Source organism: Eublepharis macularius, chromosome 6, assembly GCF_028583425.1.
Source record: "Eublepharis macularius isolate TG4126 chromosome 6, MPM_Emac_v1.0, whole genome shotgun sequence".
NCBI lineage: Eukaryota > Metazoa > Chordata > Lepidosauria > Squamata > Eublepharidae > Eublepharis > Eublepharis macularius.
The window spans coordinates 141770270-141794104 of NC_072795.1; the positions used below are offsets into that span (position 1 = coordinate 141770270).

Below are 23835 nucleotides of genomic sequence, written 5' to 3' on the forward strand. Positions count from 1 at the left end.
AGTCCTTCCATCCGAGGAGCCTCAGGGATAATATCCCCCTGGGACAATTCCTGCGGCTGAAGCGGAATTCAACTAACCCCTGCTTCTATAAATCTAGTGGCCGTGAGTTGAGGGAGAATTTTGGAGCGAGAGGATATCCTCGGCATATTATTGAGCGCGCTAGACAACGTGCTGACACTACTGATCGGGCCGATTTACTAACACCCAGGCCAAGAAGGATGGACAGTAGAATTAAATGGGGTCTTGAATACACCACTTTGGCCCCAAAAATAACATCGATCATTAGGCAACACTGGCACATTATAAGTGGTGTCCGTGGTTGTGAATTAGGACTATCAGTCGGCTATAGATGCACGCGGTCAATTGGGGATATAGTGATGGGATCAGAATTTTCAAATAATCCACCCCGCAGCATTCTGCCGAAGGGCCGTTTTATATGCGGCTCATGCAGTGTATGTAACCTTATGGTTAAAGTACAACAAATAATACCGGATCACTTTTCCCTTGGATACTCGAACTGCAAATCTGAAAATGTGATATATGTCATTCAGTGTCAGTGCCCATTATTGTACATAAGGAGCACGACTCGCCCTTTAAGGACTAGGATCCAGGAACATCAATGTAGGATCAGGAATCAGATTTGGGAGGCGCCTCTTGTTAACCACTTTCACCTACAGAAACACCCATACAATGATTTCAGGGTTTCTGTAATTGAACAACTTGATCGCCCCTTTGCTACAGATCAGGCTAAATTGCTGCTCCAATTAGAATCCAAATGGATTTTTCAGATAAACTCACTGTCACCTCATGGTTTGAACTCAGAAATTAACTTCTCTTGTTTTCTATAATCTTCCCACCTAAAACGGGCTTAGTGTAAGTTTTTTGAATCTCTGCAAAGACCTTCCTCCAATTTGTGATTGGCCCCTCCTCTTTTTGATTATTTTAACCGGTAGTCCATTTCACTTGTTACGTGTCCGTGAATTACGACTCTGTGGAGTGGTAGGAGAGTATGCCTTGTGCTTGTAACATACTGTGAGTTTTTCGGCTTCTTTATTTTATGTTATTGAAGTTTTTGCTAGATGTTTACAGTTAATTTTCCTTCGCAGTATGATCAGTCCGAATTGCTTCACGCCCAGGAGGAAGTGAGTCGTGTTACTCATGAAACGGGTTAATGATATTTGCCTGCAAACCCCCGTCGGCGTTCGTATAACTACATCCAACTTTATGGACTGTGAATAAATAGCACTGTGTACAACTCCCTACCTACCGGCTCTATGGAAATATTGGCAACTGGCACTTTAAATTTTTTTTTTATTATTCCGGACAGCATAAGTATTGTGATACATTTGTAAATGTTTGGACTCTGTATTGTTGCACTTCTAGATGATTTTGTATAACGTGTTCTGTATTTATGTCTATATTTATAGCACTTTTGCACTTTATAATACAGAAAATTAGATCACATTTTGGCTCTTAACACTGCGGAGTCCCGGTTTGTTGTTTTGCTATAACTTGGTACCGGGGGCGCCCTTTGTTGTTTCCTTATGATCTGTAACTGGCAAAAGCAAGAGAGTCGTTGACTCCTCTGTTAGGAAACTAAGTAGTTCTGCTACTTCGCTCTTTAAAAGCCTTTTAGAAAGACCAAGGCACCATGTCCGTGTTCAGGCAATTGCAAATTTGATTTTATCCTTATAGGCCATAAGACCAAGAATAGGAAATGGGTATACTGCAACTCCACAGGAACACAGACTGTACAATATTGGATGCAGAATCCAGCTTTGGAAGTGCAGAGCAAGTTGTAGATGCCAATACAGGCTTCCAGTTAATAGAACGTTAATGCTTCTACACCTCCTTAGGGTGTTAGTATAGATGATCCAGATCCAGGTTTCAGAAATACCAAAATAAATTCAGTATCTCTAAAACCTAGGTCAGATTTTGTCTTAAGCGGGTTAGAGAATCCCAAATATACACAGCCATTTATTTCCTACGGGGAAAACTTATTCGCAGGCTGGGAGAGGGTGGGAACTTATTCCTGACTGTCCACTGAAGACCCTCCCCCCCAAATTACAGGAAGATTGTACCCCGGGGTCCAATGCTATGGGCCCTGACCAAAGGCCAGTCCCCCTGCAAGCTTAAGGGAACCAAACTGATGGGGGGGCAGGGGGAGGCTTGCTGGACCTATGGAGTTTAAAAGTGACAGCAGCAATCTGCCTGTTGCCACCTCTCCCCGCCGCAACACAGAACTCCGCCATCTATGCTGTTGCCCAGTGACAGACCAAAGAATTCCAGACCCACACTGAAGCAGGGGCCGCGTGGCTTGCTGAGCCAGAGTTTGAGAGGTGGCAGCGGTTTGGGCTCTTTTGAGCTGGTAGGATGGGACGGAGATCCACAAAGCTTGCCTCCGTTTGTGCTGCCACCCTGCTTCTGCTGTGGAGGCTACCTATGGCCAGATAACCTGACTCACTAGAGTCCAGCCAGCCAGATCAGAGCCAAGGTTCTTCAGTGTGAAGCAGCATAGCTGGATTGCGTGGGATCAGCATAAATCTAGTTTTGCTGGTTCATGAACGTGGACGACGTTCCCCTGCACCTCCTTAATAATTCTAAAGTTGGCTATTACAGATTGTTTTTGGTGTCATTTTTGCTGTACAGAGTATGCAACTGTTGGCTACTTCACAACGGTCAAAAGCCAGTCTGGTGTAGTGGTTAAGAGCAGCGGGACTCTTAATCTGGAGAACCGGATTTGGTTCCTCCACTTGAAGCCAGCCGGGTGACCTTGGGTCAGTCACAGCTCTCCAGAGCTCTCTCAGCCCCACTCACCTCACAGGGTGTTTGTTGTTGTGGGGATAATATTAGCATACTTTGTAAACTGCTCTGAGTGGTGGGGGTTAAGATGTCCTGAAGGGCGGTATATAAATCGAATGTTATTATTAAAACTTAGGAAAGACAACAAAAGATAACTTATACCCTGGAAAATTCTGGTCTTTAAGATGGAACTAGACTCAGATTTCATTCTACTGCTAGACTAACAAGACATCCACCTGAAGCCTAGAAAAAGGTTACATTATTTATATACGCTACTGCAAGGTAGCTACATTGCTAATTAAGAGCTGCTTTTAGGAAAGGTGCTGATTCATCTTTATTTCTTGTTTTAAACAAAGACTGACTAATGTATTGTCGAAGGCTTTCACGGCCGGAGAACGATGGTTGTTGTGGGTTTTCCGGGCTGTATCGCCGTGGTCTTGGCATTGTAGTTCCTGACGTTTCGCCAGCAGCTGTGGCTGGCATCTTCAGAGGTGTGGCACCAAAAGACAGAGATCTCTGTGTCACAGTGTGGAAAAGATGTTGGCAGGTCATTTATATCTACTCAGGAGGGGTGGGGTTGAGCTGAGTCATCCTGTAAGAGTTTCCCAGGGTGTGGAATGCTAATGGCGGGAGGCTTCACTGTATCCTGAGGAGGTTCTTTCGCATATGGATTGGTGCTTGATGTGCTAATCTTCTCTGCAGGGCTATTGTCAGGTATAGAGTGTTTTGGTGGCCTGGTGTTTTTCAGAACTGGCTAACTCGAAGAAGACAGACACTGTCATATTCACAGAAATGGTTTAATGAAAAAAGGCATAGTGGCAACAAATATTAGGCTATGGGCAAATAAAGTTTCTTGGGCTCAGACTTGGGTCACATACCATTAAGTTTTTAGAAGTAGAGTGCATTTCAGTTTTTCTGATTTTAGCTGAGCAGAATGTTGTTTTCAAGAACTAAGTACTTTATTAAAACTATTAAGGAATTAATTAACTGATTAGAAACACATGTACATCCTTTAAAAATCTCTGATGCTGAATCAAATCTATGTAACTTTTAGCCAAGTCAGTCAAAAAACACTTATCTACCGGACGAAAATTAAAATCTGTGCCAATTTTGCTAGGTTTATTCTATACCCAGAACACAAGTGGTATTAAGGTCCAGCGCTAATTTAGAATGGCACCAAAGTTACTGGGAAGTCCTTCATGTACTGTTTGTCAAATTGTCCTAGGCTTTTCATTTCCCTTAATGGTTTAGCCAAGCATCTTAGAACGTTCCAACTGATTAGTATACAATATATAGAGCTGGAACCTGCAATCTTACATAAGATGCAGAGATCTTATTTCAAGATGGATCTAGATACCAATTTAGTATTTACCACAACAAAAAAGCATCAGTAAGAACAGCTCTTTTGTTAAAAATACCTCTTCCAGTTATGAGAAGATACATCCTGGGAAGGAAAGAGCAGTGTGTGAGATGGCTGAAGGATTAAATCACACATGGTTCTCTCCCAGCCCCTTGGGGCACAAAACAAATCAGAAGTCATTGTTCTGCAGGCGTAGCCCCAATAACAGGAAGAGATCTCAAAGCACCAACTTCCACAACTGCGAGAGCATCCAAGCGATTAGTCTGGAAAGGATATTCACATCATGAAAGCCCACTGAGATGCATGTCAGGATAGCGTTGCTTGCGTGTGGTGGGTGTTGACTCCCCAGCCAAAAACACCGCCTGCGCTCATAACTTAGTTACGTGTCAATACAACTTCTAAAGGGGGAGTTCAAAGTTCAGAAAAGGCAGATGAGCCAGACACACAAATGCGGCAGGATTTCAATTCACTCTGTATGAATGTGCGCTGATCAGTAGAAAGTGACGAATGCTTCAGGCTTTTTCACATCTAAAGAAAACACAATCCACAACAGTCAGTGTTAGACAACAGGAAGTACAGAAGAGCAAAACTTGGGGGGCGGGAGGGGGGAATGTTTAAAGATAAAAACTACGGGGACATTTCTTACTAGTGATATCTACAGAACCAAGCAAGGCCTGTGTTGTTCAATACACCATTTCAGATACAATACTTCACATCAACAGTTTTGAGCTAGATGTGCCCTTAGTCTATGCCAAAGTAAACATGGAAGAAGCCCACCAGTGCCAAGATGCTCAGGGGCTACGGCCTCTGGGGTGGATTGTTATTGCTACCACCAGGTAGGCTATGCCCACTCAACCAATACGAGCAACTCAACAGGTACCCTTCTTCACAGGCCCCTGAGATCAGCACCACAGACTGGATTATGAGCATGGTATTCCCTTCTGCCATATCTGAAATATCCTCTTACCCCGCACTGGACCATGGTCCAGTTTGCATCCTCTGAAAATGAACAACAGAACCACCCGAGTTTCCACTATACCACCACAATTCAGCCAACATTCATGCAACTGTACATGTCCAGTACAGGTAAGAGATGAGGCCACACATGACCACTTGAGCCACTGGGCAAGGAGGTTCCCTTATCCAGAGTAAAGCTACCCGTGGAAAAACCATGGCGAGCACTGTAGTCCCATTAACAGGGCAATCAATGGGCTGAGAATGGGGCGTGCCTGTACAGGATTGTCCCATTAACCAGGAAGACCATCCAAAATACTGGATCTCATGCCTTCCCAAGACGCTACTCATCCCTTGGCCCCAGAGTGGTTATCTACTGGAGAAACACACGTCCAGATTCCATGTACCAAAAAATACAGTTTAGCAGGCTGACAAAATTGTACGTTTACTTCAAAAGTTATTGCTCCAAAACCCTTTGGCACAAAGGTCAAGGGAGCACAGACATTGGGCAAAGGGAATTAAAGAGAGGCTGTCAAGAATACGTGACCAGGTTTTAGGAACCAGCCTTGTGCAGGGTTCAGAGGTCCCAACATGACGTTTGCAGGAGCCTATCTGAAGCCCTGGAACGGAGCATACAGGGTATTAATGAAGAAGAAAAAACGATTCCGATCACTATTAATGTAGTCATGTGGTTACCTGTAAAGGGGCTTGATACAGCCATTTTTCTCTATCCCCTTTTAGCTTCATGCAGGCAAACAGGTCACAAACAGTAGGGAGACCGTAGTCCTAAAGGGGGAGAAAAAGGGAGGAGCGATTTCCGCATTAAGCCGCATCCCCAAACACTGCCATAAGCCGGTATCTCTGAACAGGCAGGACACAAAAGTTCTGCAGTTGTCTCAACCCAGATTTTTCAGAAAATTTAGAGATACCAATGAATACACCATGCAGTTGCACGATCACTGAAAAACTTTAGGGCAGTCAGTGGCTAAGACTTATACATACCTGTGCCTTCTTCCGTAGCAGCCATTTATCTTCCGCTGGAGGCTGGCTGGTGGCTTCCGCGTTCCGTGCAGACAACACCCAACTGTTCACATTCAGAGGGAGGTGAAATGGTTCCAGAAGATCCAGTAAAGAATTCTTCCGGCTCACTTCTGCTTTTTCCTGGCTGGCTTTCTCCTCTGTGCTTGTTGTTTTGACTTCTGGTTTGAGCAGCCAAGTGGACAACGGGGTTTCAAGCAGCTCTTTCAGCGGTTCCACAGTCTTCTCAGGGCTGTCTTGTTTCATTGTGGGAACGGCTAGTTCTTCTGTCGGCTGTTGGGAACAATGAAGCCAGACGTTCAAAGCAGTTTTATTTTTTTCAGACTCAGTGGTTGGGCTGGATTTCTGTCCTATCGGCATGCCATTTTTATCCTTGCCTTCTTTCCTAAGAAGCCATTTGCACAGAGCTTCCTTTTCACAGTTTTCGTCACACACACAGTCTGAAAAGCTAGAGCATGGCTCATTGGCTTTGCATATGTCTTGTACCCTGAAGGAGGGCTGCAGAAGCCAGGCATCATTGGCAGGTGACTTCTTCACCTCCAAGTGGTCAGTGAGGCACTTGAGATTCCCAAGGTTTTCTATCTCTATGCCTTCAGCTTGGTTGCCACAACAGTTATTGCAGGAATCGGTTCTGAGGAGCCAGTCACTGATATTGTATTCTTCCCTAAAGGGCTTAAACACGTGCTTCCATTTCTCATCCAAGATGGTATTTGCAGTTTCTGACTCAGAAGGAGTAAGTAGCCAGTCGGAAAGATCCATCTCTTCTTGCTCCACGAACTCCAACTCATCTATCTTTTCAATGGAAAAAGAAGAGCTAACTGAGGAGGTGGAACTCTTGCGCTGGCGGGAATCCGTGTCCTCAGGCACGTCTCTCCGTTGGTTCTGCAGGAGCCAGTTCTCCAGGTTTTTCAGATTTCCCCATGCTTGCTCCAAGTAACAAGTTTTGGAAGACTTTAAATCCTAACCAAAAAATGAACACATTCCAAACATTTAGCTCTGTTAAGTAAATCTCTTCTGGGAAAGCAGAATTCAGTCACAAAGTGGGTGTTTCACCTGCACATCAGATATTCAGATATAATGGGTAACACGTCTGCTTTCCTAATTGAAGTTATCTAATCCGTTAAGAGGTTTTACCTTGCTGGCATCCAGCTCCTGTGCTTTCAGAAGCCAGTCCTCGTAGTTGCTGCTGGGAACATACGGAGTAAGACGGGCACTGCCGGGTTTGCTTCCCAGGAGCCACTCGGAGAGAGGGCACCCCAGCGGGCCACACAACACCTCCTGCTATTATGAACAAAAGCAAGCTTGGGTTACAAATTTAGTAATGTTTAGATCTATACTGAAATGTACTAGTTGACTGATCACTTGATCTTAGAACACTCCGGTGATTTGCAAACATTCAGATTCTAAACACTACATGCGAACACACATTCAGCTGTTATAAGGCAAGCAACCAGGAGTTACCACGTCACACCAAACGTTTCTCATAGCGTATCTCCAGTCAAGATCACTTAAGCCCCTCTTAGCTTAACTAACAGAATGCAAAATATCAGAGAAATCATCAAGATGTGCTATTATGAATTTCTAATCAAATGTGCAAGAAAATATTTTAACTACCTGTTCAACTTTGGCATCTAGAGGCGAGTTCTGCACAGAGATCCATGGAGCAGAATCTTCTTTGTCAGAAATCTGTTATTGAAAGGAAAAAATCAAAACGTTGCTCAATTTAAAAATAACTATACAGAGTAGTTACAACTGAGAAGCTTCTACTGTTCTGCTGGAATGCAAGCTAGAGAAGGCCTGAACAGGCACCATGTAATTTTGTATGTGTTTAGTTTCTGTATGGATCCTGACAAATGACTTGGGGGAAAAAACCAACAATCCCGGAACACAAAGAGCTCTGCCAAGCGGTTCCATGTTTTTCCTCAACAGCAACTCCTCGCAAAGGTCAAAATGTTTTTGTAACAGAGGGAAGCAGAAAGAGGGAAGTTTCACAGAGCACTTCACCATTTTGAAGTCAACAGTTGGTCAAGCTAGAATTATGCCCCTGGGTGAGTCTACACAGCTCTTTGAATCGTCTTTATCAATAATAAGATCCCTGAATTTTTCAAATATATCCCGCCACCAAAGAGAAACCCCTTCCACTCACCATTGTTTTAATCGAGCCAAAAGATGTGATGGCCTGGCGAAGAAATGATACATCCGCCTCAAAGTTCAGAATGGACGTTTCTTCTGGTTGGAGTGTTAAGCTACCTAATCTGCTGGGTCAAATATTCAAAATTTTAAAAGAAAAAAAAGTGCATCAGGAATACAATAAAATTCTTCCCCTGGCTCCAAGCTGATGGGGCCTGTATTAGTATAAATAAGGTAAACTGATTCCACAGCCCAGAACAAGCATACAAGTATAAAATTATATTTTGGTCTGAAAAAGAAATAAAGTGACTATCTTACGTGCCGGAGGATTTATCTGCTTGCATCAAACCAAATCCCCACGATAATGTACACAGATATTGTACCCCTGCATTGACAGCAAGGAACTTTTCCCAAAAGGACCACAATCTTTAGAACCATTATTTGTAATTTTCAGAACAAATTTCAAGAAATCAACGAACAGGTCTCCGTGATTTAGTTTCTCTTAAGCCGTGATCTCTTACAAATGGTATGCAACAATACAGCCTACATAACTGAAATAATTCAGAATCCAATACTGAGCTGACCAGCCCCTCTGAGTCTTGCAGAAGCACTTACCTCTCCAAGCACAGGGACGTTTGATGCGCAAGGTCTCTGCTGTGAGGCTGTTCCAGCTGGTGGATGAGGCAGTTGAACTGTCCCAACAACTGAGTCACAAAAATATAAATGATCGCTGTGATACCTCTAAGGACACCAAGCCCTAGCCTCAGCAAAGCCGCGCTCCGACATTAATCACAAGCTCAAGGCTACGCTTTGCATCAGCTGAACCGAAGGGAAGGAGCCGAACCTCCTCCCGGGCCTTACCCAGTACAGCTGCTGCACCTGCTGCTGCAAGGCCTCCTCCTTCAGCTGCTGGATGAGATCCACCTGTTCTACGAGCCACACTTCGCGGCTGCGCAAGCACTCCAGGTGGCGGCTGATGCAGCTGTGAATCTGAGCTTTGACCTGCAAGGGAAATACCGGACACGGTCACTGCCTCTACGAAAAGCTTTATTTAAGCCCACACTTTGTATCAGAAAGGAGCATCACTAAGACACATTTAGAATACTTCTTGTCAAGTTACTGAAGGTTCTTATTTATTCTCCACGTTTGTGCATTTCACAAAGCAGTTCTGCATGTACAGGACACCCTCCCTGCAGAGGCAGACGGGCAGGGCACCTGGGAGCAGTGAAGATCCAGGAGAGGACTCAGGAGAGGACTGCATCCCGAGCCGGCCTTCCGCCTACTCAAGCAAGAGCGGGCTAAAGCAAAGGCTTCCTGGCACAGGGCTGCAACTGATCTACGCTGAATGATGGAGAGCCAGGGGAGACGGACGGGCTGCAGCCGCTCTGCGACATCGCCCCAAAGCACTCTGGGAAAGGGAATTCAGGAGCTCCTTGCTTAGCTCCTAAGTTTCCTTGTGCAGGAGAGTATCCTGGTCTAGTCCCTTAATGCCAGTGTGGGATTACTACTCCACTCCATAGGTCCTCTCACTCACTCACTCACTCACTCACACACACACACACACACACACACAAAGTGCACACATCCAACTTTACGCACTGATCTCTGCACAGTCACCTTTGCCAATTAATTGGGGCTGGAGAGTCCTAGGAACTAATGCAAGTTGGGGGGAGAGGAGAGTCCAGCAGTTGTGCTTAACACCCACGTCGCACATCCCTGCTAAAAATCTCATCTCAAGCTTCGCTGCGTAGCATTACTGACACGCTTTATAATACGGGGAATGGACTGGATCCCACAAATCCGTACCACTAACGGAGTCACTCTTCTTCAGAAGGAGCCTCCCCCTGAAACGAGGGCCACCTCAGCGAGCAGAATAAACCCACAGACGTTAACCCCTACCACAACCCAGGTAACAAGATCAGGAACCGGGGGAAGCATGAAACAAAGTTATGGGCTACAAATAAAAGTGCCAGGGCCCCCATTTATCCCCAAACGGGGCATCCAGATGTGCTAAGAAAAAGCTACCCAGCTTATACAACAATTCTAACTATCAACATCTTGATTTTCTTACCAAGATGGAAGGGGGGGAAACTCCAAACTGTTCAAATAAATGACCTGAATTGAGGGTGGGGGATCCTCTAGGCTATCTCAAAAAAACGTATGCCATTACACATTTGCCTTCCTGGCATCTGCCTTATTTTGTACAATGAGGTTGGCCATGATAAAGTATTTTATAATTTGTCAAGCCAGAAGGACTGCTTGTTTCATAATGATAAGCTTCAGAACACACAGAGAAGCTTCAAGGAGGCCTCCAAATGCAGAGACTCACCGGTTTGTTGCCGTCATCCTTGTAAAACAAAAAATCAAACGGTTCTCCAATTACCTCTTTCCAATTGTCTTTCACTTGCTGCTCTGCCTTGACTATGCCAGCAATTGCAGTCTCCAAATCCTTCTTAGCCTGAAGGCACTTCACGAGGGGCTCAGGTGCTGGACTCATCCTTGATGGTTCTAAAAAAACAAACACATTAAGAGTCCCTATAGCACGCCCTCCACAAACAAAATTGGCCACACACAGCGGGCTACTATTTGTGCCATCATGGCTGGCTCAAGGGCCAAAAACTGCTCAAGGCCTTTCTTGCCCTTCCGACCTTCTGAGAAGGCTCTTCCTGCTCAGGTCTTGCTTCAGCGGTGCCTCCCTTTCCCAGAAGGGGCTTCTGACACACGGGCTGCCTCTTTTACGTTGACCCACTTCTGCAAGGGAGTCTTCCCTTAGTGGGTCACCATTCCCGGGGGATGCAGGCCCTGGACAACAGCTGCATCACCAACCGGAGGCAGTGCCTCAACACTTGGCCTGGGCATCTGTAGGCAGGGGCAGAACAAGCAGGGAAGGTCAGCAGAGTTGAGCTGGAATGGTGCTGCTGTCAGGTGGGACGGGGAAGTGGCTACATACAAGCTCCCAAGGATACTGGAGAGATTGATGGTGAGCACTGACTTGACAACTGCATTTGCAGACCCTGCGTTCAGACTCTGAAAGCACCACAGTGTGCTTTCCCTACCCACACAGTGTGTGCTTTCCCTACCCACACAGTGTGTGCTTTCCCTACCCACACAGTGTGCTTTCCCTAGCCTTCAAGAGCCTTTCAGACTACAAAGAAGGAACAGGTCACAAAAGCTCAGGAGCAAGGGGGAGAGCAGCCCAGGTGAGCTGACCCCAGGTGAGTCGCCTCACAGGTACTGCTTTCCATCTTCACACTTTCCTGCCATGCTCAGACTGCATTTCAATTAATGCCTGAAAGCCTCAAGCTTTTGGCCAGCGACTGCCTGATCCAGCTCCCATGCACTTCCTTACATCTCCTGAATCAACATGGCTTTCCAGCAGTCAATTCCACTAGATACCCATAAACCTTGCTGAACTACACTGACCTGTAAGGATAACATGTTCCTCCCCCCCCCCCCCGCCATTAAGGCAAGGTGCCTGCCTGCACTGCAAAGTTCAGTATGGATTGGGAAAGAGTTCAAGTCCCCCACACACCCAATTATGCCAACTGAGGCAAGTTTACTAGTACTGCAATATGCAAAAATGCAGTCTACGGACTAGGAGTCACGGAAAGGGGTAGGAAAAGAATGAGAGGAAAAGAGCCATGGGACAACAGGGAGAAGCGCAGAAGCCTGTTCGCTGGAATCCAGGCCCGGACATCCTCCATCCTGCACAGCTTTAGCATTCTTCAGAGTTCTCTGCAGCCACATGGACTAAACACTTGCTTTGTGTTTTTGCTAGTCAGAGTTTGGGGCTTTTGCTGGATACCCCACAGGCCCACAATCCACAAAGTGTTTTTAAATGTTAACAATGGTAAATGTTTTCATTACATTTACAAAGAGATGCAGAACCTGGGAGTACCAGGTTCGAGTCCCCGCTCTGCCATGGAATCGTGCTGGGTGACCTTGGGCCAGTCACAGCCCCCCCCCTTCTCGGCCTCAGGGGGGGTGGCTGCAGGAGAGGAGGATTAGCTGAGGCCCCCGGGGCAGACAAGTGGGGGGCAGGAAAGGAAACGGGCGTTTGGTTCGCATTTTACAGACACGGGCAGAACTTGGCGGGCGCAGCTCGCTCACCCCAACGTGAAACGCCTCCGCCTACCGACACGCAACGAACCCCCGCCGCCGGTCTCCGGCCAACGCGGCACCCCGAAGCGAGCCACGCCACCTTCCTAACCCACCCGGCCCCTGCGGGGCCCTGCGGGGTTCCCCCCGCTGCTCGTTTCCCTTCCAGAGAAAAGGCCGCCTCGGGTCCCACAGCAGCACAGGCACGACGCCGCCCCCGGGCACCTGCTTCCTCGGGGACTTCTCGGCCAGCGAGGCCGCCGCAGCCGGGAACCCCCGCAGCCCGCCAGCCAGCCCGCCCCCGCGCCCCGGGAGAAGGCCCCGGCGGGCCCGGCGCGCACCTTCTCCGCCGGGGAGCCACGAGCGCTCCGGCCTCCCTTCCAGCACCGCCTCTCTCGCCGCCTCGCCAGGGGAGCTCCGGGTCCCGCCGCGCTCGCCGGCCGCCTTCTGCAGCTCCGCGCAGGCGCCCGGGAGGCTTTAAAGCGCCCGCCCCGCCCCCGCCCGGCACACGTGGCCGCCGCCGCCGCCGCCGCCACAGGCCGGCCTCGCCCGCGCACGTCCGCAGCTGGCACAGCCCCCCCCCCGCGGCTATTCCGGGCGGGTCTCGCCCGCCCCCCGCCCGGCACGACCCGAAAGGCGCAGCCGCAGCAAGAGCTTCTCCGCGGCCACGTAGGCAGGGAGGGGCGAGCTCCCCGGTTCACTCTAAGGCCGAAAACCAGCGAGGGGGGGGGCGCCGCTGCCCTTGGCTGCTGTTCTATGCTACGGGGGGGGGGGTTAAGTCCCCGCAAACAGAAAAGTAGCTCAGCAGGGACGGAGGAGGCCCGTCTGTAGTTACCTTTAAACTGGCACTGCAGTCTCAAGCGATTCTGCCACCTGAGCCCTCTAACTCCTGCCCCCGAGTGAGAAAGCAGCCCCGCGCCCAAGTTTTCGGGCGCCTTCTAGCTATTCAGGCTCTGGATTGCAGGAGCCGGGTCACCGGGCTGGCCACCCGCCAGGGGCAACCCAAATGGGGGCCTGAGCAGATGGGGCACAGCTGCCGAGACAGGGCGCCTTTCTCCAAACGCTTCCTATTAATCGGCCAGTACCCTACAGGCTGCCCTCCCCTACGATTTAGGATTTCATCAAGGGAGTCCTAGATTGGGGCAGAGGCAGCCCCCCCCCACCGCCAAGCGCACCTGCTTTGCACGCACAAGTGAAAAGGAGCCAGTCCGCACCTCCAAAGACCACTGGCCAGATTCAGAGTAAGACGGCTTCAAGTGCACGTCTCCACTACAAGCAACAGACAACCAGCCGTTTATTCTCACACACAACAGACGGCCTGATCCCGTGCTTACAGACGGCTCCCCCAAGCGCGCTCCAAAGCGTGCAGTTCAGTCGGACCTGCCCTCTTAAAGGGGCTCAGTGGTGAATTCCCTGCTTTGGATGCAGGCAGCGCAATCCCGGCATCTCCGTATGAGAAGCATCTCGGGCTCCAGGGCTGCGGAAGGACCCCGCCTAGGAGCTGCTGCCAGAGGTCTGTGCTAGACCCCCCCCCAATGGTCCCATGGAACAGAAGCAGCCTTGGGTACTCCCACAGGGCCGCCGACGTGTCCTGCAAGCATGACCACCAGCATGCTTTCCCCGAATCCGTTTTTAGTGCAACTTCTCTACCCCCAAATGTAAACACCAAAAATCAGATACTGCAATTCATTCCGGTTTTCATAGTCTGTACCTAGTCAGCTAAACCCACGCAGACCCAGGTATCTAAGTTTTAAAAAACGGCAGTCATCTTAAAGCAGTCTGTTCGGATTCCTGAATGCTCAAAAAATAAAAGCACAGCCTCATGTCACAAAACGACTGTAATTTGCAATAAAAAATCGAGACAACTATACACAGATTAGCATACTGTGGTCTAATGCAGCAGTTACTGCTGCAGGTATCCAATGTTTTTAGAAGCACCCATCAGCCAGGAATGTTTAGAAAGTTCTTAGATGACTATCCTCCCCCCCCCCTTAATGCAGGTGTTCAGTTTAGTTCCTCCTGCAAAGACACGCTTCTATTCTTGTGCCATTTCAAACCACAAGAGCACAATATGTTGCAATAGATCCCACAGTATGTCTTGCATAAGCTACCTCCCTTCATCCAAAGATAGTCAAAGACAGAAAGGCATTATTGCTCATTTGGTTTAAGGAAAAAATACACAGTGGTGAGATTTAGGGCCAACGATCAAAGCAGCTAGTCTGTTATATGCTTCACTAAGAAAACAAGTATATTAAGGGAACTTTCAACTTCAACATCAATCAATCTACACAGCCAGATCCTATGCATGTTTTTTTCCCCGAAGCCTACACTGCAGCTGCAGATAAATGGTGTCATGCTACAAGAATAATAAACCTATAGCTGAATAAAGTATTTTTCAGAGCAGAGGCCCAAGGCTGGTTCATGTATTACCTGTTTACACTTCACTGGCAGCTGAACTTGTGAGGAAACTGTTAAAAAGAATTGCTTGATGGTATCAGGAAACATGCAAGTTCCACCTCTGCTAACCCACTCACACAAATAAGTCATCACCTGGTGTTTCAGTCATGTGAAGAACGTACTCATGTGAACTATTTATTTATTTAAACATTTATGTGCTGCCTTTCCACCCAAAATAGGATCTCCAAGGCAGCATGCAACAAATGTTAAAACATTTAAACCATTAAAATAACATTTAAAATAGACATATAAACAAACTTACAAGCAAACCAGGGAGGAAGCCGGTAAGAGTTTACTGGGGACATGCCAAATGAAATGACGATGACAGCGAGAAACAGGCAAATCTCTCTGAACAGGGAGTTCCAAAGTTTCCACGCCGCGACCAAGAAGGCCCCTTCAGGTAGCAACCCATCTAGCCTCAGAAGGCACCCAAAGCAAGGCCTCCAAAGATGACCTGAGCAGATGGAGAGGTTCAAACGGGAGAAGGTGGTCCTAACCTAGATCTTTTCCCAGTCAGATTTATCAACTGCCTCTTCCTTGTTAAATTACTTCAGCTCAAAACAATTCATACTTCTGTCCTCTCAGCCATGTCACCCATACAGCACAGAACAACTGAAGCATACTTTCATTTATTTCTAAGGCTTCCATTTCCAGTCTTCAAAATTAACTCGGGAAAACCTTCTACTTCTTCCACTTCTGTTAAATTGTATTCCAATTATAACCATCTATATGATATTTGATTACCCCTTAGACTAGAAATTCTCATAGATGGCCTGCACACCTGACAGCACAATTCACATATCATTACTCAAGTCTAAACCCATTTATTCAGATGGGTTTCGACTGGACTAATTCTGCACAGGATTGCTCTGTATGCTGTGACACTGGCAGGTAGGAATCTGAAGTATAGTTTCTAGTGTATAACTTGCAGACCTCCACAGCCGCTAAGAGATTGCCCCTAGAAGTTACATCAAATACCAAAAAAAACTTAATGGAGCAGGACTAAAAGCACAACAGGAAAGCAGGCACAATAATGGTTTGACCAGTAACAACATGGTTTGTCTTGAAAAACCACAATACACAACACTTTCTTCATCAAGATCAACATATTGAGAGCCAGTCTGGTGTAGTGGTTAAGAGGGCGGGACTCTAACCTGGAGAGCTGGGTTTGATTCCCCACTCCTCCGCTTGAAGCCAGCTGGGTGACCTTGGGCTAGTCACAGCTCTCTCAGAGCTCTTTCAGCCCCACCCACCTCACAGAGTGACTGTTGTGGGGATAATAGTGACATACTTTGTAAACTGCTCTGAGTGGGTGTTAAGTTGTCCTGAAGGGCGGTACATAAATCAAATGTTATTATTATATTATTATTTCATTTATACAGTTTCAGAGAGGTTGCTATGTCTCTGTTGCAGTAGAAACAAGCCAGGAGGCTGCACGTATCTTTGGCATTAACAGAATTTCATTCCAGCATAACCTTCTGAACTGCCTCAATCCTGGTTTGAACAAAGCTTTATGACTCATTACAGCTATTAAAATAAAACAGGAGATCTACAGCACATTCAAATCAAAGCAGGAGAGGACCCCTAACAACTGTTAGACAAGCAAAGTAGGATTAACATACAACCTACTGCAAAAAAAGCAGAATAGGAAATTAGAGAATTTATAGCAAATTTACTGACATCAGTGAAGGGTATTATTTTAAGAAAACCTGGGAATCCCTCACCCATTAGAGGTGTTAACAAGCAAATGAAGTCTGTACTTTTCTTGATTATATTTAAATTTCACACCGCACCTTGTACTTCTTGCGTTTCACACCCTTCCTCCTCCTCCTCCATAAAATCTCTTCCTAGTGGAGATTCACTCACTGCATCTATAGAAGTGATCTGCCACCCACAAAACCATATGCTGCAATTAACGTCTGTTAGTCTTTAATATGTCATAAGACTCCTGTTTATATCCCATGTTAGAGAGTCAAAGGTACGGGTACTAAAAAGTTAATAAATATTTTCAAACAGCCTCTCTATTGACTTCTGCTTTGCAAAAGGCATAAAAGGACACTCAAAGTTCCTTGCAAGCAGACACAAGACAAACAGCTGCTCTTGCAACTTTCATGTTCCTCTTTCATGCTATCTTTCCTCTCACAGAAGGTCAAGGCAATGAGCACGAAGCACTGAAGCTGGCAGGGACAATCACCGTCCCTTCCCCTATACTGTTCTGGAACTGTGCAGTTCCGGATGGTTTAACATTAGGAGTGCAGCTGAACTACCTACACCCCACCCCCTCTCTATACCAGCACCATAATATTTTAGCAGACGCCAATATACAGCCACACAGGAGCACTGTCTGCTTGCAACTGCTTTATGAGTGTTGTAAATACCTGAGCAGTTCTGTATCAGATAATCCAAACAGGATACAAGTTGAACAAACCTAACCCTAGACAGGCTAGAAAAGTACTTTAGTTATCTGGTATAGAACAGATCCCACAGTAAACTATATATTTTTTTAAAACTTAGGGATTTCACTGAGCAAAACTCCAGCTGCAAAAATAAAATGAAACCTAATACCACGTTTAGTATCTGGTGGGTAGCCCTGTTAGTCTATAGCAGCAGAACAAAATTCAAGCCCAGTAGCATTTTAAAGACCAACAACATTTTCCAGGGTATAAAGTTTCATGACAAAAGTATCGGACAAAATGCGCTTTGACTCTCAGAACTTATACCCTGGAAAACGTTGTTGGTCTTTAAGGTGTTGCTGGACTCACATGTTGTTCTATGCTGCATTTAAGCAGTACAGGTACAGGACCACAGCAAAGCCACGAGGAAGGACACACAATACAACTAAGAAGGTTGTATTTTCTTAATTTCATCCTACATGCCAATGTCAGTTTCCCCTTCACTGTCACTGGGTTAAAGAAATGACGCCCCTCTCATCTCATGCAGTCAGTTTATACATTAGAATTCACAAACCAATTACTGTATACCCAGGAGCACCTACTACGTGCCATCTTTGTGGAACGCCCTGCCTAAGGAGGTCTGGAAGCCCCCACACTTCTGTCATTCCACAAACTGTTAAACAGAATTGTTCACGAGACCATTTTTATACAGGGGACAAGGCTGTAGTATAATGGAATGGAGGGCACTTCTATACAGGGAACTAGATCCAGAGGAGATAGCCGTGTTAGTCTGTAGTAGCAAAATAGTAAAGAGCCCAGTTGCATCTTTAAGACTAACCAACTTTATTGTAGCATAACCTTTCAAGAGCCACAGCTCTCTTCGTCAGATGCATGACTATAAAGGGAACTGTACTCTCTTCCACTTTTGGTTGTATGAATTATCTTGCTCTTACTTCACTGTTTTTACTTGGGCAATTCCAGGGCTTTTTTTCAGCTGGGACGTGGGGGAACGGAGTTCCGGTACCTCTTGAAAATGGTCACATGGCCGTTGGCCCCACCCCTTGATCTCCAGATAGAGGGGAGTCTAGATTGCCTTCCGCACCGCTGAGCGGCGCTGGTGGGCGGGGCCACCAGCCATGTGACCATTTTCTCCACTGAGTTCCACCATCTCTTTTCCCAGAAGAAAAAGCCCTGGATAATTCCATTTTCACATTGTTTATGATATATTTTGTCTATTATTTTTGCATTGTTTCTAGTTGTCATGATCGTAGTCCTACTGCACTGTTTGCTCGAGGACTGACACTATTTGATTATATGGATTACAAAGTGTAATCCACCTTGAGCCTCTGGAAGAAAAATGAGCTATAAATAAAGTAAATAAATCTTCCTATGTCTGAAGTAGCAAGCTCTGACTCACAGAACATTTGTACTGAAATAAATGCTTTTAGTTTTTAAGGTGCTACTCGACTCCTGTGTGGTTTTGCTACGATTTTAAAAAATTGCCTGTTACAGGTTAAATAAAATGTTATTCCATTTAGACCAAAACTAAGGGGTTTTCCCCACAGTATTCTCCTCTACAAAGGTCCTTAAAACTCACTCAGAAAAAGCAACGAGGCACCGTTAGCTCTCAGAATCTTCCTAAAACCAGTGATCAGATTTGATCACACATCAAATAAAAACTGTGCATCGGCCCCTTTAGTTTCTGGACACTCAAGTACAAACACTTCAAGAATGCGAATCAGGAAAAGTGATGTGATAAGCAGCCCTAAATAAATTTTAAAACTTAAGCCATAGGGAAATTACTGTTGATACATGTTATCCTGCGTCATGCCAAGGATTTATTGCATCTTGTCAAGATGCAAGCTAAGTTTGTTTCATAGGAGACCTAAAGAATACTCTTTAATTCAGCACCCTATCGTTTCCAGGGCTTAGGCCCTATTCCTCATTTTCACTTGTGGTCTTCTTTGTCTGGTGGGGAGGCAGTCCTCCACTGGGGAGATCATGCTCCAGGGGTGCTCTGTACTTTTCAGCTCCGTGAAAGACACTTTTGTGGCATGAGCAGAAGTGCCTGCTAATACCTGAGGAACACATGCTCTGCCTCTGATAAAGGTAAGTGCCAATGGAAACAAAGTACGCATCCAAACTAGAGTGTACTACAGCCAATTAATCCATAAATGACTAGCCTGCGAACTGTTTTCAAGTCCACTTGCTTTTGCGCAGAGTTATACTATTGATCTGTGGTCTAAGATAAAAAAGACCAAGTTTCACTGCTCAGTGGATAGTTTTTGCCCCAAACTTACAACAAGCATAACAGGCAAATGGCTGTTTACAAGCAAAAGACTCATACCCCTGCCCTGAACGGTTTGTAATTTTAAAAGCTGCATACTCACATGTAGAACAAGATTGCAAAATAGTATCTTCAAGCTTAAATCTATTTAAAGATAGAATGCAAATCCTGCACCTCCTTCAAAACATGTGATGCCCCAAACCACATACTTTGTACAGTCATAAACAAAAGATTATATTCTTAGAGAATCACCTCCAACCAGAGGTCACCTATTTTATGACACCGGTTTTCCATTGTGTGTATATGTTTCTGTTAAGTGACCAAACAGGAAAAAAAAATTATTCTGGCTACCTTTACTCTTAATCCCAAAGAGACAGGAAAAGTATCACGCATAAACACGTAAATGCTGTAACAAAGCCCCAGGAATCACTAATAAAATACCGAAGGCTTTAACCCAACTCACTTGGCTGTATCACAACAGAAGGGCTCTTCTCAATTTTCAGTAAATATTTTGCACTGAACTGAGAGTGTGCTTAGCTTATTTGGCCTTCCAAACACTACATGTGAAAGAATACAGATCCTTGGGTTTTAAGATTTCGTTTTTTTGTTTTAATTTATTGCTAGAAACTTCCTGGAGCATTTGAGAAAGCCATGCTCTAGGGTAAGTGGGTGGTGAATTACAGGCTACAGCCAAGACGCAGGAGCAGTAGCCTCCTATTTTCAAGAGGACGTTAGGCAACTCGGGGTGCTGCAGGCAAAATACAGCAACCTTGGCTTTGCTGTGCATGTGGACACTCCCTGCAAAACTTTTAGGATGCATATTTTACTTTGTGGTATCGCTTAGTAGGATTACAGTTTCATCATTTCCTTAGATGCCATTAGCCAAATTACAAGATAGTATTAGACCAGCAGAGTTTCATTCAGTATTTCACAGGGAAAATTCACTCCCCCACTTCAAAGACCAACAGAATCCATATGACCTACCCTTCTTCCTTTTCTCCTTTTACTGAATTTATCATATAGGATGAAAAGTTATACATCTCAAAATTAAGAGACTTCTTGTTATGCAGCTATATGCTGCGGCAACCCATCTCCTTTGCAACAAAAGTTCCTAGTGAGGGAGAAAGAACCAAAACAGGGGGTTGGACTAGACGATCTGTAAGAACCCTACCAACTAGGATTCTCTGAAAGCAAAGGATCTATTGCAAGATTTCAATGTCCAGCTCCGACTATTAAGTAGCTTGGATCATCACACAGCCAAGGAGATTTTTTTTTTGCTAGAAGTATACAGAAAATTTCTCCTAATAGAACAGGGGACATTTTTCAGTAACTATACCCTCCCAATGCAGACTTCTAATTCTACTCTCATGGTGTTCTGTTCCCTTCAGGAGAAAAATTTCAGGGGACACTTTGGGTAGCACTGGAAAGGGAAAGTCAGGGAAATCTTACTCCACTGACAGTATTCCTTCTATTGGCAGAAATTTTCCTCAGGATGAAAGTAGTAATTTATTATTTTAATGTCTTAATCTACACAATCAAGACTTTTAAAAGATAGCTCAGATAAAGATCCAAATATTTTTTACTAGCATAGCAATGTCAAACATTTTCTACAGGGCAGATAACTGCATCAGTCCATTACGTTTCATTATCCACACATTTGTACAGGAGAGTCAGCTTAACTTTACCCCACTGAAATCAAATGGGACTTAAAAGATTCTTAATTTTGACCTGACTGTGCCTTGTGTTGCTATCATATATGTATGTACTCAGGGGCCTAAATCAATCTTTCCTGTTGCTCCAGGGTACTTAGAGGTCACCATTATTACTATTTTGAGGACTGGAATAGGATTGAGAGGAAAATGCAGAATGCCTTGTTCAAAGAGAGAGGGTCACAATGGAGTAGCTGTATTAGTCTTATTTATGTATTTATTTACATTATTTATATTATGCCTTTCCTACTGAGACTCAAGGTGGATTACACAATGTGAGTCAGTAATTCAGGTTCAAACATATTTAAAAAAACAATGTAATGGAGTATATAAATGCAGATTTGCAGAGATTTGAAACTAACAAGGATCCAATATAGAGTTGAAGAAATGCTAAAACAAATCATAAACCATTTGAAGACTGATATATTAAACAACAGAAACTACCCAGTAGGATCATACTTTCAGCAACAGACAGTACGTAGTGCTAAAGTCTATAGTCCCTACCTCTTTTACTTATGCATCTCTCTGAGAGCACTTTTTTACAGTGCAGCCCTTCTATCTGAGTAAAAAGCCCACATGAATAATTCAGTCTTGCATAGCTTGTGGAAAGCCAGGAGAGTGAGAGCTTTCCTGACCCGCTCAGGCAGCCCATTCTATAAAGTGGGGGCCACCACAGAGAATGCACAATGTACAGCTGTTGATTTTGCCCATGTGCAAAGTGCCACCTGCAGAAGACCCGGTTCAGATGAACGAAGCTGCCATGAGTGGAACACGGGGAGAGAGGCAGTCCTGTAGATAAGACTGACCAAGGCTGTGAAGAGCTTTGTATGTGACAGCCAATACCTTGAATGGAGCCCAGTAACTGATAGGTAGCCAACGGGGTGACTGCAGAATGGGAGTAATATTCATGGCCCTTCGAGCTCCCAGTAATAACTGAGCTGCAGTGTGCAGCACCAACTGGAGTCTCCAAGTTAATTTAGAGGGAAGACCAACATAGAGTGGCAAGTCGTGTGCCAACATATTTACTGGATGCTTCTGGGCCAATCGTTCGCGTCCAGAATGATCTACCTGCCAGGGCTGTTGTGCAGGAGGGAATCACGCAGGGTGCCTGAGGGCCAGGGATGAAGAAACTCTAAAACAGACAGACCCGGCGGAGACGAGGGTTGCCAGCTCCAAGGTGGGAAATTCCTCGCGATTTGGGAGGGGGGGGTGAAGCCTGGAGAAGGCGGGGGCTAGGGAGGGAAGGGACCCCAGCATGACACAATCCCATACAGTCCCCCCTCCAAAACAGCCCTTTTCTCCAGGGGAACGGATCTCTGTGGCCTGGAGACCGGTAGTCATTCCGGGAGATCTCCAGCCACCGCCTGGAGGCTGGCAACGCATGACACTGGTGGGTGTGGGGGGGCATCCCCGCCCCCGTCACATCCAGCGGGACCAGCCCCCGCCCCCCAGCCCTGAAGGCGGCGGGCGGTTGTCCCTCCCGCCGGTGCACGGCCAGCCCGACGCCGCTCCGCACAGGCCGCAAACGGGCCGGCCGGACCGGCCCTGAGGGCCCAGGAGCGGCCAGGCCCGGCCCGGCTCGGAGGCGGCCCCGCGGGGCTGCCCTGGAGGCCGAGGCGGCTGCGCGCGCCCTCCTGACTCACCGAGCGGCGGCCGGGGCTTCTTCCTCCCTCGAGCGAGGCGCGGGCAGAGACGGGACTTGGCCGCCCGGGACGGAAAGGCCCGACGCCGAAAACAAAAGGAGCGAGGGGGGGCCTCTCGCGAGAGTTTGCGGGCTTCCGCTCGCGGCGGGCGGAAGTGACGCCACGCGAAGCCTTTGCCCGCAGTTGCGGTCGAGCGGCGTCGCTGTGCGGGAAGGGCGGTGCCAGGCGGTCGCCAAGGGCAACGGGAGGCTGGGCTTGAACAGCCCGGGAAGGAAGAGCGCAGGCGCGACCAAAAGTTGGCCCCGTATTGAACGCTTAAGTTAGAGCGCGTTTTCAGGCGTTCACACGATCAGCTCGTGTCTGTAAAGTAGGTCAGCAATGTTGGCATTGCCGTATTGCGGATGGGGGCTGGAAAGAACTCAGCGGGGGGGGGGGGGCGCTTACCTGTTACCTGTATGCAATTTAAATACAGGTAAGGGATGTGTGTGTGTGTGTGTGTATACATATGCGCTTCACCTGAAGTGAAACCCAGTGTAATGTAATTGTATTTATATATAATTAAAAATTTTACGTATTTGTCACTTAAGAGTCCACCTTCCTCACTGAGACTGAAGGGATATTACATAGGGCGAAATTAGCACAGTCAGTATCAAGGGCATTTCAGTAAACAGTGCCATAGAGCAAATAAATGCAAGCTTACAAAGACATTGCATTAGCAAAACAACAACAACGCAGAGCTGAAGAAATGCTGAAACAGAGCATGAGCCATTCTGGGGCTGACAACATAGGACTTACCCAGTAGGGTCCTACGTAAAGCAACAGGTAGTACATAGGAGCACATACTTGACGCAGCGGATAGGGTGCAGTGGTGAAGTCTCTGGCCCCTAACTCATTAGTGAAGCATGTCTTTGAGATCATCTCCCTACCATACAGCCCTCCTATCTGTGTAAAAAGCCCTTTTGAA

General features: G+C 46.4%; 1 protein-coding gene across 1 annotated transcript; it reads right to left on the reverse strand.

Moving 5' to 3' along the window:
• Positions 1-3583: 3583 nt before the first annotated feature.
• NCOA4 (nuclear receptor coactivator 4) lies at positions 3584-23712 on the reverse strand. The gene is made up of 12 exons (XM_054983978.1): positions 23667-23712; positions 22872-23185; positions 12724-12829; positions 10668-10792; positions 9146-9286; positions 8900-8988; positions 8301-8409; positions 7769-7840; positions 7289-7435; positions 6119-7114; positions 5813-5902; positions 3584-4690 (listed from the first exon to the last, which is right to left on the reverse strand). The coding sequence occupies exons 1-12, from the start codon at positions 23710-23712 to the stop codon at positions 4685-4687; spliced, it is 2241 nt and encodes a 746-aa protein (XP_054839953.1). The 3' UTR covers positions 3584-4684.
• Positions 23713-23835: the final 123 nt, after the last annotated feature.

Excerpts from the sequence above, each read along its gene's own strand:
- NCOA4 (XM_054983978.1), bottom strand. The coding sequence starts at position 23,712 with ATGTGCTCCTATGTACTACCTGTTGCTTTACGTAGGACCCTACTGG. Across the intron at positions 8,410-8,899 it reads ACGTCCCTGTGCTTGGAGAG|ATTAGGTAGCTTAACACTCC; the intron begins GTAAGTGCTTCT and ends TTGACCCAGCAG. Across the intron at positions 7,436-7,768 it reads TAGATGCCAAAGTTGAACAG|CAGGAGGTGTTGTGTGGCCC; the intron begins GTAGTTAAAATA and ends TGTTCATAATAG.